We start from the raw sequence: 21,893 nt of genomic DNA on the forward strand, positions 1-21,893 counted from the left end.
TTGGAATGATTTTATTGATGTAATTGGAGAAATCCCAGGATTGCATCCTTCACAGGAATATAAAGTGCATCCACGTAAGGTGTGTGAGTGGCTAGGGGCAAATCTATGGTGTCTTTGTGTTTCACTGTGTCTTTCACTGCAGTCTTTCTGACTCATACAGTTAGGCAATACTGTACCTTTCCTGTTTTCTTTATTTATGTCCAATCAGAGGATAGAAGATTGCAAAACATCTGCATATTGCGTGAGTTATTGCATCCATCCATCTATTTTAGGCAAGGTGGATTGCTTGGATGCACGTAACCAAAATAATGCATCTTTACAACAGAGCAGCGTAGTTGAGGGTCTTTTGACCTGGCAAACAAGCACAGAAGCTGCCTTTGTTTTACAAAAAGAAATTTTAAAAAGTTGTTTTATATCAAAGCCTAAATGCAGCCATTTTTACTGTGTAAAGTTTTTCTCTTTTAAGAGGACATTGGAAAAGGACAATGAAAATAAAATGCCTTACATTGCAAAATAAGTAGCATACAGAGAAGAAAATCCTTTGATGTTGATTTGTGTTGGCAGCTTTTTTATCAGCAGTTCCTACCAGAACTGAAAGCGATCCTCTGTTCAGGCTGTACGGGGTCCAAAATCAGAGTAACAACACAAGGCTCATTACTGTGACAGCTCAGCCTCTTTTCTCATGAGAAGTGATGCAAATGCTAGTATTTGGATGTTGTGCCTTTAAAGAATGTATTTCTCCATGTATGAGCTCAGCCACAAAAAAAATGTCCCCCTTGTTTGATTCTGCTGCACTGTGAGTTATATAGGGAGCACTAGGAAACCGTCCAACTGTCTTGTGCTAAGTTAGTGTCTTTGGCTTTGTAATAGGGGAAAAGCAGTGAGCCAGTAAGTTGCTCTGCCTGCTTCAGTTGTCACCCCCCATTTCACAGTGATGGAACTGGCAGTCGGGCCAGAAAGTTACAGCAAAAGTTAAAACTGCTTGTAACTTTCATCCTGGGGTATCGAATTAGAAAAATAATGCCATGTCTTTCTGTTGTGGCTCTAAAGCAGTGAAAATGGATTTCATGCTTAATCACTGAAGTTGGAAGCTGAGCTGAGTGTCCATGTGAAACTGTTGCACGTTTGCAATGGATCCGTGGTATTCACAGCTTGTCAAGCATCTGTTGGGGGTTTAGAAAACACTTCCTCCAGCTCCACTTTGAATTTCAAAATTCTTACAGTGGTTTACAGAGAGCTGACTGTTTGCTTTCCATTAAGTGCAGACTGAAATTTGGCTCCATTGTGTGTTACCTGAGCAGTTGGCTTAAACCAAACTGGTAAGACTGGTTTGGTCATCTCTTCTCCTCAGCTTCACATTTCTGCTGTCCCTTCTGTGTCCCTACTAGAGTTCACATGGCCATGAGGCTGCCTGAATAGGGCATGCTTTTCAGCTGCGTTATGTCCCTGTGTTGCTCTCTTGTTGTTGTCTCTAAGGAGGGAAACTTTGGGAGAGGAAGAAGTAGGCTGGTGGCAGCAAAAGCTGAAAGGGGCTTGTTTTAACCTACTCTTCTGGGATGAGTGTACCTGTGCAGAAATATACTGTAATGATTTTTATCATGCTTCTGGCCAATGAAAAAGCTGTTATTAAGCTGTGCAAAACAGCCCTTCATGCTTAGTTAGCCTACACAATTTTCTGTTAAATAATAGACACTGTGAATTGGTAGGTGAAGAGCACCATATGTATATGGATCTGCACAGGCTGCTTGCTCTGGTGCCTTGAAGGCTAGCCTCCAGTGCACCTGCAGCAGTAGTAAAACGAGTTCCAATCTCTGCTGGCCTGGCTGTGGTTGTGCAGGGTTACATCCATGGCATTTAGTGTTGTTTTGTTTTGTTTTCTTGAAGAAACCCAGGGCTAAAATACATGCTGCTTGTTTCTGCCTGCAGTTCTGTAGTTAGGCTGTTGGATCTGTAACCTCTGACACAGTCAGAGCAGCTGCAAGCCGCGCTCCTTAGGCTGCATTCCCATACATAACATAAGCACGGCTTTGCTGTCTGAAGGAAGAGCTGTCTGCTCCAGAAGGCCATTGGCAGTTGCCAATAGTAGATGCCTGGAGAAGAGCGTGGGGACCTGTAGTCAGACCTTGCCTGGGCATTCATCTCTTCTGCCATCTTGTTTGGTGCCTCCAGCAAAATGCTAGCCATTTTATTACCTGTAGTCTTACCTTCATCACAGAAAGCTGGACAGAGCCAGCAGTGTGCGTGTGCAACCCAGAAGGCCAACAGTATCCTGGGTTGCATCAACAGAGGGGTGGCCTGCAGGGAGAGTGACTGTCTGCCATTACTGTGCTCTTGTGAGGCCCCATCTGGAGTATTGTATCAAGTCTGGGGCCCCCACTACATAAGGGATGTGGAAATGTTTAAGTGGGTCCAAAGAAAGGCCAGTAGGATGATCATAGGGCTGGAGCATATCTCTTGTGAAGAAAGATAGAGGGAGCTGGGCTTATTGAGATTGGAGAAGAGAAGACCCTGGGGAGAAACCTCACTGTGGCCTTCCAGTATTTGAAGGGAGCTTATGAGCGGGTCTTACACTTTACATGACCTGATAGTGATAGGTGCGGGGGGAGACTGCTTTAAATTAAAAGAGGGGAGATTTAGATAGGTGCTAGGAGGAAATTCTCTGCTCAGAGGGCAGTGAGGCACTGTCACAGCTGCCCAGAGCTATGGTGCCCCATCCCTGGAAGCGTTCAAGGCCAGGCTGGATAGAGCCCTGGCAGCCTGAGCTGGTGGGTGGCAGCCTGCCCACAGCATGGGGATTTTTAGGGCATCTTTAAGGTCCCCTACAACCTAAGCCATTCTGTGATCACTCATCCATTCTCAGGCCTCACTAGAAGAGATTAAACACACTACGTACTCATGTGTTTGATACTTCTGTGCACGCCTTCAAGTATTTTGTCTTCATAGCCCTCATCCACTAAAGACAACACAGTAGCATGTGTTTCTGTTCCGTTCCTTTCCTGACAATCCTTCTCATTTTACTTGCATTCTGCCTACTGTGAAGCACTGGGCTTTCAGAATTGCTACTTCACATTCCCTGTCCTATGTTCTGGTAGCTCCACATCCCTCTGTCTGAGCTGTTGAATTTCTTTGCAGATATGCTTCACTTTGTGTTTATAGCTGTGAAGTGGGTCCTTCAGGATTTAATACTCTGTTGTGGTCATCTTTCTCTTATCTGACATGGAATAATCTGGTATTGCTAACAAACTCTCTTAGTGTTTTGTTCCTATCTTTGTTCCTGCTTTTTGCTCTTTATTCCCACGCCTTCTGACTGGCCAGTCGCTGCTGGTTGGTGCTACGCATTGCTGCTTGTCACCTTTTATGTGACAGGCACTTCTGTGATGCTGAGCAGATGTGGCAAGCACTGAGTTCCATGCACATTAAGAGTGAAAATGAGTCAGACACTTCAGAGGTGCATCCCTTTGTTATCCAGCAGGGAAAATCTTCCCATTACTGTGTAAAAATGTAGCCTTCAAATATATCAATCCAGTTCTAAAGGGTGGATGAGCCCACAGATGACCTAAGTTTGCATTATCTTAGTTTTGTTTGTTTGTGTATCTTCCCTGAACTTCTGGAAACCCTTGTTTCTGTGGCTGTTGAACTCAGTCTCAGATGCTGACTCCTTTTCACTGCCTTTCCTTGTCTCTCCCCAGCAGCACGGTGTCCTGTCTTTCTGCTTGGCATATTCATAAGCTGACAGCTGTATGTCAGTTGGTTGTTCCTGTAACATGCCTTGCTTGATGGTTTGTAGCCTGATGAAGCAGATGCATAGCTAGCTTTGACAGTAGCTGCTCTCCTCTTCTGCCAATCCTTAGTGACTCTAATCTGCTTACCTGCAGAAACTGCCTATGGCCTTGGGAGAGATTGCACAGGCATCAAAGCTGGCACTGAGTGGGTTGCTTGAGTGTGTCCATGGGAGCAAGGAGGGGAGACCAGCATCTTCCCAGTAACTTTGAGCAGTCCTATCCACTCTGTCCCGTGTAACCTCACCTTCAGTCATGTGAAGCTGCTGATGTAGTGGGAAAGCTAACCTTTGGTGAGGGAGAGGGGAATGCCCCTTTTGGTAACAGTATGGGATGATGCCAGATTGAAGGAGATGCATAGCTAGGTGACAGACTGTTCGTGGAGACAGGTAGCACTCAGTTACTGGCTCTTTGTCATAAGAACAAGTGGAGTAGGACTGCCAGAGCTGGATGAAAGAGCTCTGAATGGATTTGCAGTGATGTTTTCATCTGTTTGAGGAGCTGGGAAGGGAAATTTTGCTTAAAGGTGTGTAGGGGATTGTTCTCTTCTTCAGTAAAGAAGTCTGCATTGTTGTGTCTATTTTAAAAGGTAATAAGATTCTTTGTGCAAGGAGGGGCCTTCAGTATGCTTGTAAGTGGGAGTGAGTCAGACCCAAGGTTTTCCTTCTAAGGTCTCATGTGCTGAAGTCATGCACATCAAATTCTTGCACAACCTTGAATTCTGTTTCTGCAGCTGTTAGCCTAACTGGTGCCCAGCACAGTGCTTCACTGGGATCGTGGGAGCATTTATTTCGAGACCACTGGCTATTTCTTCTAAGTATCCCTATAACATGACTGTAAATCCAATTGAATGTACTTTTGTTCCCCCTTTTTTTTTTTTTTTTTCAACCAAATCCAGAAACAAAAGTACAGTATGTATGGTAGAACAGCTCTTGCATCATCAGTCAGGTAAAATAGAGACAGAAATAAATTTGGCTACTCCCCTGCCTTTTCCTGTCATCCTTTTTGTTGTTGTTGTTGTTGTTGAATAGAGACTGCACACCACTGAAAAAGTCTCTTTACAAATGATAGAAGCTGAAACAGAAGAGCTGCATTCATCAGGGAATTAGCTCCAAAAAGTATCCTCAGTATCCCTTCTTCACTAAGATATTTAGTGTTTCTTCATGATTGTGAACAGTGCATTCTTCTGAGAAATCCACACAGTATGTTAGTATTTCTTTTTAACGTTCTTCTCCTTTTCCACCAGAATGGAGTCATGTCTGGACTGATGCAAATGCTGCTTCTGAAAGTGTCTGCTCACATCACAGAACAGCTGGGGATGGCCCCAGGAGGGGAATTCAGAGAGGCTTTCAAAGAGGTGCGATCATGAAATAGTTTTTCTGAGGTCAAATTTCTGGCCTTTTGCTTCCAGTGTCAGTGAATAAAGGCATTAGTTAGAAAGGGGCACTCTGTGGCCATGTTTTTGTTGAAGCCTATGAAGTGGTAAAAGCCATCTTTGGCTTCAAAAATACGAAGATTCATAGCCCTAAATTAGACAGAAGCAACTCCAAAAAGGCTTCAAGTAAGTGCTAATTTTGATGGTATTTGTTTCAGTTCATTCTGTTCTTGTTTGAATAACTGTTTTTGAATTTTGGATGTGGATCCTGGTTGTGCTGTTGGTGGTGTCAGGATTTCAACCTATGGAAACAAATCTGTCAGGATGAATTAGAGTTGGTTAGCTCTGTATCCTTTTCTGAAGTGGCTGTTTGAGATTGTTAAACAGGCATGCTTAGATAATTTTGTTTTACTGTTTTGTACTAAAACGTGTCAGCCTTAGTTACAGCATAGTCTCTCCTGACATTGCCTTCTGGTACTCTGCATCAGTTTTTGTTTCATGAGCTCCTCCTGGAATGCATTTTATCGTGACAGACCAATAGGTTTGTGATCCTGACAAAATCCTGGTTAAAAGCAAAACAACCAAAATCATTTTCCCTTGGATTTTATTCAGACCTGTGAAGATACTGAGCCACATCTGTTCATCTTAAGCAGTTCTAAGCAGGAGCTTTCGATCTAGGTAAAATAAAATTAAAGGTGGCATTATGACTCAATGTTTTGTACTCCTGTAGGAAGTTGTATACTCAAAATTTTGTTTACGTGGCCAAAATATTTCTTGCTGTCTAACTGTGACTTGCTGGTTTTTTTGGTTGCTGTTAAAATAACTTCAATCACGTAATAAACAAACATTATCTTAATAGTGCTGTACAGTATGTGTTGACTAGTAATTTGTATCTTCTTTTCCAGGCTAGTAAAGTACCTTTCTGTAAATTTCATCTTGGGGACAGACCCATCCCTGTTACATTTAAGAGGGCGATTGCTGCGCTTTCTTTCTGGCAAAAAGTCAAGCTTGCCTGGGGCCTTTGCTTCTTATCTGACCCAATCAGGTATGAGTAAACATCCCATATGTTTAGCAATGAATTGTTCATCTCTTCTGTGTGGTAGGAGCCTGAAGTTCTCAAACCCAGACTGATGTGGTGAGACCTCACATTAGTGAGAGAGAGAAATATGCAAACAGTCCTCAAATAGTTCACATTTTTAAAAAGAAAGCTGGCTATCCTGCTACATTTGTTTGAATAATAGCATTTTGATTAACTCTAGGTCGTTGATCACTTAAAAGTAGATGATTTTATGCTGAAAATAAATTCTTAGTACTGCTGTGTTGATACTGTAAATGAAAGAGAGTAGAGCCTCATCATAATGGTTTCATTCAGATTTCCAAAGGACTTGGGCCTGCTGTACTAAGTCATGTGTAAATCAGAGCAGCCTGAGAACTGAATCCACATCATCTGCTGTCTGAGCAGATGTTGGGAACAAGAGAAAATGTTTGAAATCTCGACAGTGTGTCAAACTCTTAATGACCATGGCCTTTACGAGGGGATGCTGTTAGGTTACTGTCTCACAGTAATACTTGTCAGACTATTTATTCCCTTGCTCAGTTTGGTTTCCTGTGCCCTTTAAAGAAACCACTGTGCCAAGTTTGCTTCCTCTTTGCTTCTGGACACCAGTAGGTGTGAAAACTTGCTTGACCTGGGTGGCAGCATGCCCAGCTGTCATCCTGAGTTCCATCTGCTCCCATCAGACTTGCCATGGTGGGAGGCTTGCCAGAAGCAGGTTTGCAGCGCGTGTGGACCCTGAGTCTCTGTGCCTCTCGTGCTCTGTAACCAGAACTCTGCACACCTCATTGAAGTGATTGATGTCAGTTCTTGCAGGCACTTGAAGTGGGGCCAGGGCTGGAGCTAATAGGGACAGCCAAGCCTTGTTTCTCAGTTCTAGCATTTACTAAATTGTTGTTACCTGTAAACACTTGCTACTTCATCTGTAAAATGTTGATCCTGCTTTCAATCCATTAACTGCAGTTCATGTGCAAAGTTTTGTTACTTAGGAATCAGATACCAATACGAAACTGTTTCCAGTTTCTGGTGGGAGCTGGAGGATGTGTTTCTCAGCAAATTCTCACATTCGTGCTGATGTGATTTTTTGGTTTTCAACTGAAATATTAAGATAATTAACAATAAATTATTTTTATAACACAGTAATATTCTAAGTGTTGTCTTACAGTTGATTGATGTGCTACATCAATGTTTTAAAAATAACATGGGTAGGAATTGAAAAGGAAAGGTGGCTGTAATTAAGAAGCTGCTGGGGTAGGTGCTGCATAGATGAGTTCACTTACTCATCACTATGAGATTCTACTGAAAATGGAGTATTAACTCTAAATCAGGTTTGTCAGCCTGTTTCCATGCTCTGTTGAAAGTTACCAGTGCCTTTTTTTGGTTGTCTGCTTTTTGAAGCATCCTTTTGATGTCAAACTTCAGAAAGTAAATAAATAAAAATTTTGGCATCGTTCTCCAGCAGGCAGTGATGCAAAGCCAGATGATTTTGTTGCCAGACTGTGACTGTGCCACTGCTGTGGCTGCAAACAGAAGGTTGACAGCACCCATTTAAAAAAGTAACAGTAATACAAAAACTCATTAAATTTGCTCCTGCAGTTCTAATTTATTTCCAGTCCGTTTCTGTTCTTCCATTCAGGGAACTGATTAATAACTCACTGCCCTGCTGAAGACCTGTGATCGACACAAGCACTGCAGAATCCTTTCCGCCCTTGCAGACTGTGCCTGGCAGTGTGCTATTTCCTTCCTTAAATAGAGCCTTCATGCATTCAATGATCAGATGTGCTCCTCAGGAGCTCTCTGTTGCCTTCTTTAGACTGAATATACAGTAAAAGTGGGGCACTGTGATAACTCTTTCCTTTGAAGCCCTGGTGCTTTTCTGCGGTTGTCAGCCTTTAAACTGGGAAAGGTGAATTTTTGGTTGAGCTGCCTAAAGGCAAGTGACCTCTGCTTTGCCTTTCTCTCACTGTAGAGGCATTGTTAAGAATGCAGCTTTTCAGGCTTATTCAGGTTGTTCCTCTTTCTGAGAGGAGAGCTGTCTGTGCGGCTCTATGTGAATAACAGGTATAGCGTTGGATTCTTTTTATTCATCGGTTTGTCTGCACTGGGCTTTGGAAGTGTAACACAGATACTGAGAAAACGTAACCTTTCTTTCAGTAAAGATGACGTGGAAAAATGCAAACAGAAGGATTTACTGGAGCAGATGATGGCAGAGATGATTGGAGAATTTCCTGATCTTCATCGAACAATCGTCTCGGAGCGGGATATTTACTTGACCTACATGCTGAAGCAAGCAGCAAAGCAGATAGAACTACCTCGGGATTCAGAAAGTAATTGTTTTAAAGCAAATACCTTAATCAGTGTGTTCTTTGTGTGCTGTTACATATCCCAGCTTTTTGTGGGAAGACTGTGGGGTTCTGTGTTTATCCAAGACAGATGCCGCATATCACAGAAGATGGCAGTGCTTGAAAAGTTATGGGGCATATGACTCCCCTACTGCAACCTCCTGTAGAAGAAATCTCACAAAGCAATAGACTGCTAATTATGATTCTTTTCTCGCTGTGCTGTTTAGACCTGCAAAATACTGATTAGTGTGACAGCTTCTTCAAAAGGCAGGCGTCTGGCATTACAGCACAGCATGGGACAGTCTAGACGTGCATCACCTGTCTCGCTATCTCACCAAATTCATTGTCACCCGTAGCTGCTTAGGCACAGATTTCCTGCTGAACTAATTACTTCTAATTTTCAGTATTCATCTCAATAAGCTTTGCTTATTATAAATTGGGCTCCTGGGAACCCTGGTGATATGCAACAAGTATGAACTCTGTGTGTTTCAGCAAGGCATAGGCATACTGAATATTTCTCCAGCCTTCACAAGTATTTTACTGCTGTGTGCAATCTGCATCCCCTTTGTTTGTGTAAAGAAATGTGTGTATATACATGCACACATGCATACTGAAGAAAGGGTTGCCTTCTTTTCCCTGTCTTGTTTATAAGTGCTTCAGTGCAGACCTCTGACACTGTCTCCTGATTGTAAAAATAATGTACTACTTCTTGCACTTCCCTTGTCTACTATTACTTCAATGTTGACTTGGTGAAGCTTCACCAAAAACATATTGTTAGTGCAGGTAATGTAATCAAAGGAGGCATAGAATCATTAAGGCTGGAAAAGACCTCTGAGATCATCTAGTCCAACCGTTCATGCATGCATTCAGTCATTCAATCAAAGGAGCAGACTGAAAAGTAAGTTTCATTGTTATTCTTTGCTGGATCATAAGCCACAAAGAAGAATTGTGTAGTGAGTCCTTTGTTGTTCTTTTTTCCTTTCTTTAATTCTACCTTAAGAGCAGAGTTTGTGAATCACAGGTTCACTGAATGCCTGGGAAACTGAATGGGTTTTACATGCGTTGCAGAGGATTTAAAATAAAAGATGGGACTGCAAATGACAAGAACGTGAATGCATCACCTGACTGACAGTCCTCTGCTGCAATGTTTTACTAAATGAGACAGTGCCAGAGGTGGTTTTCCTAAGCTGCATGTCACTATTATTATTACTTTTCTTATATTGTTCTCATGACACATTACCAATTTTCCCAGTGAGGGAGAGGTAATCCAAAAAGTTTTGGAATTAATGCATCAGTTTCTCCTGAATGTTGGCTGGTAGATGGGAGGTTAGGGTGGGAGCTGCGCTGTGTTGTGGTGGAATGGTGACCAGCTACCCTGCCACTGCACTCTAACAGCACAGGTTTTGCTGTTTCTTGCTGAGGCCAGGTCTGTAACAACACATTTGTAACAGGGTCAGGTCTGATCTCAGGCCCTGTTCTCTGGCTGTCCATGGCTGCCAGCCTGTGCCTTCCCAGTACTGGGATTTATGCCAGCTGTCCAAAGCTGTGAGCAAAGCTCTTCTTGGGAGAGAGCAAAGGCCAGGGCCGTACCCCATAAGCAGCACAGAAGCATGACCCACACAGGGTGGGGAAGAGATGGATTTGGAGGCTCAGCAGAGCTTGCATCTGGAGGCTGGAGTGTGAGCCCTAGCCAGTTCTGCTTACTGGAAAAAACATTTCCTGACAATAAGAAGTTATGCTAAGTTTGAGGGGAAAAATAAAAAGAGGAAGAAAAGCAACAAATTAAAAACATGAGGCATTGGGTGAGACATGGAATATGTGTAATTTTTGATGTGTAGTAACGAGTCTCTGCTGCTTAGAAAATGCTGTCTTGTAATCTTGCACGTTACCTGTTCATTTGTAGCTTGAAACTGGTTCTTCTACAAATGTGTTCCTTTGTTTCCATCTCTTTCCTAGCTGAACCTAGGAAATACATCCCTGCTGTTGTAGTTGGTGTGGTTGGGATGGGTCACGTACCTGGAATTGAAAAGAACTGGAACTCTGACTTAAACATTCAGGAAATAATGAGGTATGTCATCCTTCCCCATGTCTTGCCATAGCAGCTTCACTTGCTCAAAGTCAGCAATGATTGGTTTGTTTGGAGGTTTCTTGGTCTTTTGTCACAGCTTAAAGAAACGCCACTGCTGTAATTGCTGCCCTGTCAGCTCGCTGACTTGCTGTGCTGACTGCGTACAGCAAAGGAACAGAAACTGCCAAAGGAAAGGAGTAAAAACAATAGATAGTGGTATATTGAGGGAAGGTGGGGTGAGAAAATGCCACTGTCTGGAGGAAAAAGTCTGTCAGTCTACACCCAAAGGCTTTTCAAGTGAAAATTCAAATGTGGTCTGTATAGAAAGTGACCACAACAGGCTTCTGGCCTAGCATACTTCAGTGTGGGCAATGTTCAAGGCACAGATTTTCACTCCAGTGTAACTGATAAAATAGGTGTATGTGCTTTATAAAAGAAGAAACTGTTCGGATTGTATCCTGTAAAGCCACAGAGGCTGGGACTTAACAAAACGTATGAGGGATTACAGCAGGACCTGTTAGTATGGGTAGGGCCTGCAGTGCTTTAGGACAACTAAGTGGAAGAGTTACCAGTATCTTTCCTAAAAGCTGAGCATTGCCTTAACTTCGCTTTTTAAAACAATATAAAGCAAATTATGTTTGAAAGATTACTATGCTAAGATTCTTCTCATTGGAATCTTTCTCGGTTCATGCTGCTGCAGTGCAGTTGCAGAGCAGTTGCATCTTTGTGTTAGTGACTGCCATCTACTGCAAGGCTGGAGTTCTTCACATTTCTACACGTTAGGTCTTTATGTGTTGCAAAATGACTTTGGAAGTCCCCTGAATCAAAACGTGCGCGTTTCTCAGGTGCCTGTTTGTTCCAGCTCTGCAGATGTTCACCACTGTTTTATGTCTCTTTTGCCCCAGTGTGCCTCCTCCATCAGCTTCAAGTAAGATTTTCAAATTTGTCATAAAAGCAACAGTTTTTGGACTGATGGGTTATGGCTGCTACCGAATAGGTCAAAGGACGGTTCAGTTTATTCTCTCGATGCCAGCAGCACAAAGCTATCTCCAGAAGCTGACAGAAATAAGGTCTCAGCATTGAACGTAAGTGGAGGCACAACGTGAAGAAAGTGGCTGAGAAAGGCGATGGAGGCAACAAATGTGAAAGAAGAAGGAAATGAGGATTCTACTCAGAGGCGATGGGTGCGGAGCAAAGCTGAATTGCTGTATAATAAAAGATTTGATACTGAATTTACACCAGCTATGATCTGATGAATAAGTTTGATTCCTGGTGCGTTGCATGAAACCACATGATTCCAGATTGAGACAAATGTAATACGTGCACAAATATATATTATATATATCTATATGGTGTGTGTATATATAATATATATTAATAATGATGTAGTACAGACAGCTTAAAGAGTGGATGCTCGTGACTTTTTTTCCAGGAGAACAGAACACCAAGTAACCAAATTGGCTGCATCTGCTGTGAAATTCAGGGACACTTGCTGGAGTGATTGATTTTCTTTCCTCGGGTATAATAATACCTAGCGGTCCTTTCTGGTGCCAGACACTTTACACGTAATGCAGAAGGGCATCTTCTCAATGTGTGTTTTATACTTAAAAACATTTAGGCTTTTTAAAGACTTGAAAGCTTTCCAAAAATGTCAGAACTGTACAGGCAGCTGTATGTTCACCACTCGGATTTCTTTACAAGCCTTACTGAAGAACGGAAGCGCTGCCTTTAGATTGCATCCCTCCTTACCACCACCGGTTGAATTGTCTTCTGCATAGAGAAGGTAGAGCCACGCCATCAGAATGCAATGTGTCAGATGTTTACAGGACACTCTGTTCCTTTAGATTAGGTTATTTAAAGTGTATTGTTTAGCCAAATCCTGCTGGATTCAGTATTGTAAATTTGAGGCTAGAACTACTGTACAGGTTTTGTTTCTCGGACCTTTCGTTATCGGGACAAGAAGTCTGGAATTGATCGTACCTGCTCCTCATTTTTGATACATGAAAATATTTTATTTATCAATGTAATTTCTCAGTGGATGAATATTTTAATCTATTTAATAGAAAAGCAATGTTCAACTTAGTTTTTCAAACTAGCGATAGCATTTTACTTGGGTTACCTGCTATTTATACATAGAATAATGGGTACGTCAGACTGCTGTGATTTTTAAGATTTTCCAGAACAGCCATCTGTCACCCATCTCTTTTACTTTATCATTTGGGCTGATACATAATAGGAGGTTTTGGTACCATTTATATGGGATTTTCGATGATTGTGAAGTGCCCTCTGCAATCAGCTGCTCCCAGTTCCGCAGTGCAGACAGCTTTGATTGGCATATCAGAGTTTTAACCCGATGTATTTCAACAGAGTCCCATTTGTTCCTCAGGCTCATATACAGTTGCTCACTGATTAAAGTGGGGTTTTTGTTTTTACTGATTTCTTTTGTGACTGAAAGATGAGAACCAGTGTGCGAGGCAAGAGGAGGAAAACAACACGTTGTACTTTGTGTTTCCTTGCTGCTTTCAGTTGGTTCAATAAAATCAACAGGCTGGGTGAATGTCAAACAGCAGGGTGAATGTCCAGAGCCTTGTGCTGGAGGTCATCCCACAAAGCCTGTTGGTGGCTGGAGGCCTGTATGCGTACCTGCCAGGCCCTGCTCTGTGCTGGCAGTGGCTTTGCTGGGATCCGGTCTGTCCATGCAGCCCGATGCTCTGCTGCCTCGCACTCTGCAAATGCTGTGTGTCCCCCTGCAGCAAATCCCTGAAGTACGTGTTCATCTTCAAACCTATGAAATCAAACCCAGTCCTGCACTTAAGACAATGCATGGTGTGTTTCTGGATCTGGGCCTTAGAGCTGTGCAGGGAATAAACCTGAGCAAATGAGAATGGCAGCAATTCATACTTCGTGAACACAAAAATGTGATGGTGATACAGAGTGGGATGGAGTCAGGTCCTTCTCGTTTTCCATCAGTCGGTGCTTGAGGAGCCCCCAGCCATCTCTTGTGAGACTGAAAACCACATTGATGAACTTTTTGGAGAAGACTGGAGTGACTGCCTCCATTCTGCTTCCTGACTTTTTTTGTAAAGGTTTAATGCATTGTTTACAGTTCGGCAGTCCTATTTGAATAATTCTATTCCATGTTACATACATTATTAAGAGATGAAAGCAGAAGCTTGACCTCCTTCTTCTCCTGGCTCTCCTGACATACCAAAATATTGTTGTTGTCTTTTCTTGTTTTTGTTTTTTTGTTTTGAATTTGGTTTTGTTTGGCTTGCTGCTTTTTTTTTTTTTTTTTTTTTTTTTTTTTTGAGGTCTTTTTAGCTGTTAGAGTTCAAAATATATCGATGTCTTGCTTTAAGATACCTACTGATCTTTAAGGTATCTGCAGATATTGTGAAAGCTCTGTAGATCTTTCATATATGTGCTCAGGTAATTTTACACAAAGGAAAACAAATCTAAGGTAAATTTTAGACATGAGCCTTAAACTTGGGTGGGACTAATGCTAGACAGTAGTCATGGAGCATTCTCGCAGACTTGACATCATATGCTGTTTAGAAGTGTAAGCTGTCCACTTGTTGATCAGCCATTATCAGCAGTTACTATCTTGAGTCTTTGTTTCACTTTTTCTTCTTTCTTTTTAAGCATATCATCAGCAGATATGAAGGAGGCTGTCTGGGGACAGAACTTGCAGTTTCTCCTCGCTGTTGCAAACTGGCACACGTATGCACTGTTTGCTCAGTGGCACTTGAAAGCCCGATGGATTTGCAGTCCTGTCTGTCAGTCCTGTGAATCCAAACCCGACTGCTCAGTGTTGTGTATCTGATGTGTTGTACTGTCTGTGTAACAATCAGTGTTTTAGGTCCATTCTTTTCTGTTCTAGTCAGTCCTCTCAGTGTTAGAGCATCCTGTAAAACTTAACTCTGTTGAACTGTCCCAGCCCTGCCTCAGCCTTACGAAGCCATACTGTATTTTTTTGGTGACATGTACATCTGTTTCATGCGTTTGTACATGTAATGTAATTTGAAGTATTTTTAACAATGTGTGCCTTTACTCTAAAGTGATTTAAATCAAACAGCAGTATGTTCTATGATATAAAAAAATAAAATATTTTAGCCACCGTTTCTGTTGAAGGCATTTATTTTCCACATTAATTAGTATTTTTGAGAACAAACGCTGGTTAGGTAGATCTGGTACACAGCATTTTGATAACCCAGCATATTTTTCTGAGCAAGAGCTGCAGTTGGAGCAAACACTTCCACTGAGGGGCATCTGGCTTTGATAATGAAGTAAGAAAACCACTTTTTCTGCTCCTGCACTTTTCCATTGGAGAAAAGGCTGCATTTCCCTCTCTTACTAAACACATGGAGACTAACTTCCCAATGGGAGAAGCATCTAAAGTGATAGTTCACAATTAGGTATGGAGGATGGTTGAGTTTTTTCGGTTGTCTCGTTTCTTTTCTTCTAACTTCTGTGGTGCCTGGTTGTGCCAGGAGCTGACAGCCTTAGTCCCAGCCCAGCAAGATGCTTGAGCACCTGACATCGGCCACAAGCAGTCCCTTCTGTTTGCAGGGCTGTTCTCTGCATGGGAATCAAAGACAATGTGAAAAGGTGTTGAGTCCGTAGCAAAACATTCAATCTTCTGCAATTGAGCCAGGTAAGACCACTTCTTTAAAAGGAGGAAGGAGAACTGTTACTAAAAGATCCTGGTTTTGTGCTGTAAGCTACAAGTAGGTAGCCAAGTGGATAACCACCACTTGTCAGTCAGCACGCCGTGCCTCTTGGTTAAGTGTGCAAAGCAAAGCTGTCCACGTGCACTTCTGTACTCCTTGATTCAGCAGAAGCCTCCAATGCTTTGAGCTGTGGTTTGGCTTACATTGTGAAATGCTGCTGAGAGTGGCAGCTGCTGTGTCAGGTACTGCCCTGCTCCATCAGCCAGCTGGCAAGGTTGTGTTTATAATGCATCCTTTTCTGTACTCAAACAACTTAGAAAACTGATTTAGTGGTGAGCTAACAGTGCCTAAATGCCCCCCTGGAAGCTGCTCCTGTTTGTGTGCTTTGAGAAACATTGAAGAAGCTCTGGCTGGGAAACATCTGGGTGCCAGGCAGAAGTGGGAGCTACACGTGGAAGGAACACTGTTGCCTATGAAACTCAAAGGTCTTGAGTACACATTTTCCTGTTTCTAAGATTTTAATAAACTTTCATTTTTAGATTTGAGTGTTCTGAGAGTGACTTTATTGTGAGATGAGAGCTCTACTTTTTAGTATTTGTAGGAGCAGGGTCACTTTTCCAGCTGTGAGTGACGGACCGAACTCAGTGCGATGCCGAATGCTCTGCAGTGTGTTGAAATGTGCGCTGAAAAGGTCAACCACATACCATGGTGAGCTTAGAACAGCTGACATCTGTCTGGTGCCTGCTCAGGTGGAAAAAGGCAACCACGTTTTTATTTCTATTCTCCCAGCAGCAGCAGCAGGCATCCACCAGCAGCTCTTCTGTGTCAGGCTGTAGGATTGGGGACGGGGGTGGGTGAAGCAGCTGTTGTGCACAGCACTCCTTGCAGATGCAGATGGGTTCGTCTAATCATCTGCTTGGCTGCTGCTTGTCTTCTGTGTGCTGCAGTCTTACCCAGGGGGAGCTCTGGGGAGGGGGGGGGGGGGGGGGCCCGGAAAGGGGGGGCTGCCCTTATCTCTACACCACAGGAGGGAAAGGGGTGGCAGCTGGGTGGAGGAGGAGAGTGGTAAGACCTTCCCCTCAGGTTCTGCTCTGGCTTCTCAGGTAGCTCTGAGCCAGGGACTGATGTGCAGCCAGCCAAGGGGAAGCTCAAGGTTTTGTCTATCCTTTGCAGTACTGCCCCTGGGCAGCTTTAGTGGGACTGTTCTGAGGGGAAAAGTGCATGCTTCCACTTTCATGTGTGGCATCCAAGATATGTGGTGCTTACTCATGAGGATCGGTGCATGACATGGAGGAATTAAAAAAAACCAAAGGTTTATCTGTAGCATTATTTCAGTTTACTTAGGATGCATCCCCTCCAAAGCAGTATTCTGGTAATATGTCCCTGCTTTTGGCTACAAAGGTGATTTGATTTTGCAAACTGGACAAAGGAATGTAGGGTGCCATTTTCATGAGGGTGTGCTGGTAATTGACACACTGTGTCTCTGCAGCCAGCGAGGGTCCCACCTGCCAGCTCCAGCAGGGGTCAGAACCTCGGTCATTTGCCACGAAACAACTGCTGAGGATTGCTATGCACCGCCAGTCAGTGTGCTCTGATACAACTGGAAAGAAAGTACAAGTGATAGTTCAGTGCCATCTACCGACTGCACGCGGGGTGCCTTTGAATATCAGTGAGGATGGACCTGAGGATATTCTTCAGAGTAGGTTTAGTGCATGAACCTTGGAGAGGGCTGGGCTTTGTCCATCACCAACAGGTTGCCCAGCAATAGCTACAGCAGCACAGAGGGGCACCCTGAACAGAGACTTGCGTGCAAAAAGTGTGATTATTTTGCCTCTAGGGTACTTCATGAAAAATATAGGATCACACTGCTAGAGAATTTCCTTCTTATGCTTCACTTTTTTTTTCTTTCTTTCTTTTTAATAAGAACCATTACCCTCGGGTAAGACCCAACCTCCAGGAAAGTCCCAGCTCTTCTCTTGCTCTCCTTGAAGCTGCTATTCTCCATAAAGCTGCTACCACTATTGCTGTGGGACTGCTGTTCTCTGAAGGGAGCTGGAGACTCTTTCTCACCAAAAATCACACGTGCTGTGCCCAGCCTGCCAGGCTCCCAGTGCCTCTCTGACCTGAGACAGAATGGGAGCGCTTTGGGGACCCGCAGGAATCACAGAATCACAGGGCTTGGAAGGGCCTCTACAGATCATCGAGTCCAGCCCCCCTGCCAAAGCAGGTTCCCTACACCAGGTCACACAAGTAGTGTGTCCAGGCAGGTCTTGAGTATCCTCAGAGGAGACTCCACAACCCCTGTGGGCAGCCTGTTCCAGTGCTCCGTCTGCAGCCTGGATGGCTTCTCTGTTTGGGGAATTTCAGCCTCACTGCTCTACACTGAGGGATTTCTGCACACAGGTGCACTCATCACAGCACTGCTGGATATGTGTATCCAGGCCTCGCTGCCCTACACGTGCTCCCTGGGACACCCAGATACACTGGAGGAAGGCTTGTGGCACCCAGCACTTCTGCAGCATGGGCCACACGCACAGCTTGTGACTGTGCCAAGCTTTGGCTCTCCCTTGTTGGAGCAATTACTCAAAACGTACTTGAGGCAAACTGTTTATTGGCTGATGAACACAACTGTTTATTGGCTGATGAACACACTACAAGGAAAGTGGGAAAACAGAAAAGTAATCAATAATCTTAAGTAACACACCAGTGACTCGGCGACATAATTACACAGAGCACTACGCACAGGAAGTTACGAGCAGATCTTGGATCCATGCAATCACACACACCTCCAGCAGCAACTGCTGGGAGTAGGTTTTTACAGAACTCAATTTAGCAGCAATTTATGAACTGATAATACCTTTAAGATAAATCACAAAATTATTTGATTATTAGTAGCACTTAATCAGCAATTAATTATTAGCCAACTTGACACAAAGATTCAATAGCACATGCTACAATCAAATACAGATGTCTAGTTGAAGATTTGAGAACGGTGAGGTTGACTTGAAGGGTATCCAGTTCTAAAGTCAGTTGTGCACACAAGGACCTTTCTCCTGGTGAATTACCTGCTCCTCATTCATCAGCTCTCAGCAGATGAGGCCATCTGTCTCAAAAGGGCTCCTCTTCTTTGATGTCAGTCAGCAGCAAGTCATAAGAAGTGTACTCAGAGTGGTGTCCCAGCTCAGGGGAAGGTCGAGGACCACAGCCTGCTGCTGTACAGTTCTTACACCTCTCAGATCAGACAATGATCAGGAGCCCAACTCTGCACTTGAACAAAGGTGTAAGCACAGTGGTGGCCTTTGCTGAGATCGCAGTGGTGTGGGGGTGCACCACTACACCAAGCTGCAGTTGTGTTCATGCTGAGAGGCAGGCATATTCCCCCACCCCAACTCAATGGGGAGCCTTGTCAGTGGCTCCAGATGTCCTCCAGTGACCCTGTGCTTGTGCATAGGTCAGCACTACCACCAGCTGTAGGTGTTGGCACTCCTGCTGCTGGCAGACCTGTCCCCTGCTCGTCTCTGGTGGATCCCAGGTCTCATCCTTCATTCTTCAGCATTCAGGTCCTTCTTTTTGCCGCTCTCACATTGTTGCTCCCACACTCAAACAACCTGCACCCAACCTCCTCCCCGTATAGGAACTGCTGAGTCACGGCCTGAACCTCTGATGGATCACCTGAGGCAAGCTGTGAGTCAGCCAGAGGAGCACTGGTGAAAGCAATTCAGCTGAGCTGCCAGAAGGGGTGGAGCCTGGCTGCACCCCTCCTAGACCTATTTAAGAGCTGGCTACCAGTGGGGGAAGATCTCATCTGGAGATCCCTCCTTCTGGTGCTTTCTATAGGTGAGCCTAGCATACAGGTAAGTTCTCCATTTATTCTCATGTTATCTTAGTCTACTTTGCCTAACTCTCTTGTTCTTTTTTGTGATTATAACATCTTAATGTCCATTGATTATACGCTCCCCATCTGTCCCAGCTTTGCTACAGCCATACTTGTTTTTTTTCTGACACCACCATTGATGAAACATCAGCTTTACACAGTGCTACAGGCAGGGACACTGCTGCAGGCAGCCTGGCTCCACACACCCCGCCTCTCTTTGTTTTCCCCTTCAGTTAACCTCATCCGATTATTAGACAGCTCAGACCAAGCACAAATTGCAGCCCTCACAGCGCAGAAAGCGCGCTGTATCCTGGGCCACGTCAAAAGAAGTGTGGCTAGCAGGGCGAGGGAGGTGACCCTACCCCTCTGTGCTGGTGAGGCCTCACCCACAGTACTGCATCCAGATGTGGAGCCTTCAGTACAGGAGAGACATGGACCTGTTGGAGTGTGTCCAGAGGAGAGCCACAGAAATGATCCAAGGGATGAAACACATCTCCGATGAGGACAGGTTGAGAGCTGGGGCTGTTCAGCCTGGAGAAGGCTCTTGGGAGACCTGAGAGCAGCCTTTCAGTAACTAAAGAGAGGTATAATAAAGAAGCAGATGGACTCTTCAGCAGGGTCTGTTGCGACAGGACAAAGGGAAATGGTTTCAAACTATAGGAGGGAAGATTTAGATTGGATATAAGCTTTTTACCATCAGAATGGTGTGGCACTGGAACAGGCTGCTCAGAGAGGTGGTTCAATCCTTACCCCTAGAGACATTGAAGGTCAGGCTGGGCAGGTCTCTGAGCAACCTTATCTATCTGTAGGTGTTCCAGTTCATTGCAGGAGAGTTGGACTAGATGGCCTTTAAGGTTCAACTCAAATGATTCTATTATTTTTTCTTGGTAGCTTTCATACCAGAGAGCCTCAGTAGAGGTGCCTCTTTCCCACAGCTCTGCTGCAGGCTGCCTTGAAGCCTTGGCTGCACAGGGCCGCGTGCTCCAGCGGGACTTCTTGCTCACAGCCACCCCCTGGTCTGACTGACCTTCTCCAAGGACACACAGACCACTCTGGAGGCTCATCAGCTCATTCCCTTCTGGCTGGGAACCACCACGACTGTCAGCACAGCAGCATGTGTGAGATGTTCAGCTGGGTATGTAAGCACATTCTTTCCTTTTGAAACAAGCAAAGCATTCACAGAAGGATAAAGACCACTGTCATAACTAATAGCACTACGTCATCCTCCCACTCTCCTGCTACAGGTGAGGCAGCACATACAGCAGCTGCACTCCTACTTATTACAACTGGGATCTGTCTGTCTGTCCTAAAAGCCCACTTCAGACATTGAAAGGTTGCAATGGGGTGTCCCCAGAGCCTTCTCTTCTCCAGACAGAACAACCTTGCATACAGTTTGCCTTGTACATCATTCAAAAGTTCCTGTCACTTTCATACATTGAACCACAGAATGGTTGAGGTTGGAAGGGTCCTCTAGAGGTCATACCACTCAACAGCCCTGGTAAAGCAGGGCCAGTTGTCCAGGACCATGTCCAGACAGCTTCTGAATGTTTCCAAGTATGGAGGCTCTGTAACAACAAGGAGCACAACTCGCATACGTATGGGTTACACTCTGGATGTATTCTACAACAGTTCATGTCTCTCATGTCAGTTCCCTATTTCTTTCCCTGTGTTACAGGATGTATGGGAACTGCTGAGTCATGGCCTGAACCTCTGATTGATCACCTGAGGCGAGCCATGAGTCAGCCAGAGGAGCACAGCTGAAGGCAATTCTCCTGTGCTGCCGGAAGGGGTGGAGCCAGGCTCCACCCCTCCTGGACCTATTTAAGGGCTGGCTACCAGAGGGGAAGGATCTCTTCTGGAGATCGCCTCCTCTGGTGTTTTTTAGGTGAGCTCAGCATAAGGGTAGGCCTCCCATTTTGTTCTCTTTTGTTATCGTTGTCCACTTTGCCTAACTCTCTTGATTATATTGTAACATCTTGATATCCATTGATTATACAATTGTAACATCTTGATATCCATTGATTATACGCTTGGCGAGCCAGGCAGGAGAAAATAACATCGAATGGCGATTCCACCTGCCATATAATCCAACGGGGGCAGGCCTCATCGAACGTTATAACGGTATTCTTAAGGCTGCCCTGAAGACAGACTCCCAGTCCTTGCAGGGGTGGACGAAAAGACTGTATGAAACCCTGCAGGACCTGAATGAAAGACCTCGAGACGGCAGACCCAGTGCCCTGAGAATGTTACAGATGACATGGGCCACCCCGCTTAGGATCCAAATTACGGGCACTGATCATCAGGTAAGACCCCAGATTGGTAACGAAAATAATCTTCTGCTCCCTGCCCCTGAGAATTTAGAGCCGGGTACCCATAAAATAAAATGGCCCTGGAAGGTGCAGGTAGGACCTAAGTGGTGTGGCCTACTTGCACCTTGGGGGAGACTATTGGAGGTGGGAGGCTCAGTAGTCCCTCCAGTAATAGGTACATGGCCTACTGATATTGTGGTCAACACTCTAATCTTTATTGCTAAAGGGACCCCCATTGTGTCCCTGTGGCAGATCAGGACACCCCCTTTGGTGCCTGATATCGTTATGCAGCCGCAGATATCCGGCCAAAAGGTGTGGTACAGGCGGCCAGGACGTGCCCCAGTACAAGGGGAAGTGTTGACCCAGGATAGAAATACGGCCTGTATCTTGCCCTGGAGAGCAGACCTTCCCCTCCTGGTACC

The 21,893-nt window shown here is 44.5% G+C and overlaps 1 protein-coding gene across 3 annotated transcripts in view; it reads left to right on the forward strand.

The window, feature by feature from the left end:
- The window catches only part of TRABD (TraB domain containing), a 32,572-nt gene extending 17,836 nt beyond the window's left edge, over positions 1 to 14,736 (forward strand). For all 3 annotated transcript variants that reach the window (XM_042872693.1, XM_042872695.1, XM_042872694.1), the window contains 5 exons: positions 5,026 to 5,136; positions 6,060 to 6,199; positions 8,363 to 8,535; positions 10,507 to 10,618; positions 11,524 to 14,736. In XM_042872693.1, coding sequence (XP_042728627.1) covers positions 5,026 to 5,136; positions 6,060 to 6,199; positions 8,363 to 8,535; positions 10,507 to 10,618; positions 11,524 to 11,701 — 714 coding nt within the window. In that variant the 3' untranslated portion in view covers positions 11,702 to 14,736. The remainder of the gene's footprint in view (positions 1 to 5,025; positions 5,137 to 6,059; positions 6,200 to 8,362; positions 8,536 to 10,506; positions 10,619 to 11,523) is intronic.
- Positions 14,737 to 21,893: the final 7,157 nt, after the last annotated feature.

This window comes from Lagopus leucura, unplaced genomic scaffold (assembly GCF_019238085.1).
Source record: "Lagopus leucura isolate 7727_CA_CO unplaced genomic scaffold, USGS_WTPT01 Super-Scaffold_100008, whole genome shotgun sequence".
Lineage (NCBI taxonomy): Eukaryota > Metazoa > Chordata > Aves > Galliformes > Phasianidae > Lagopus > Lagopus leucura.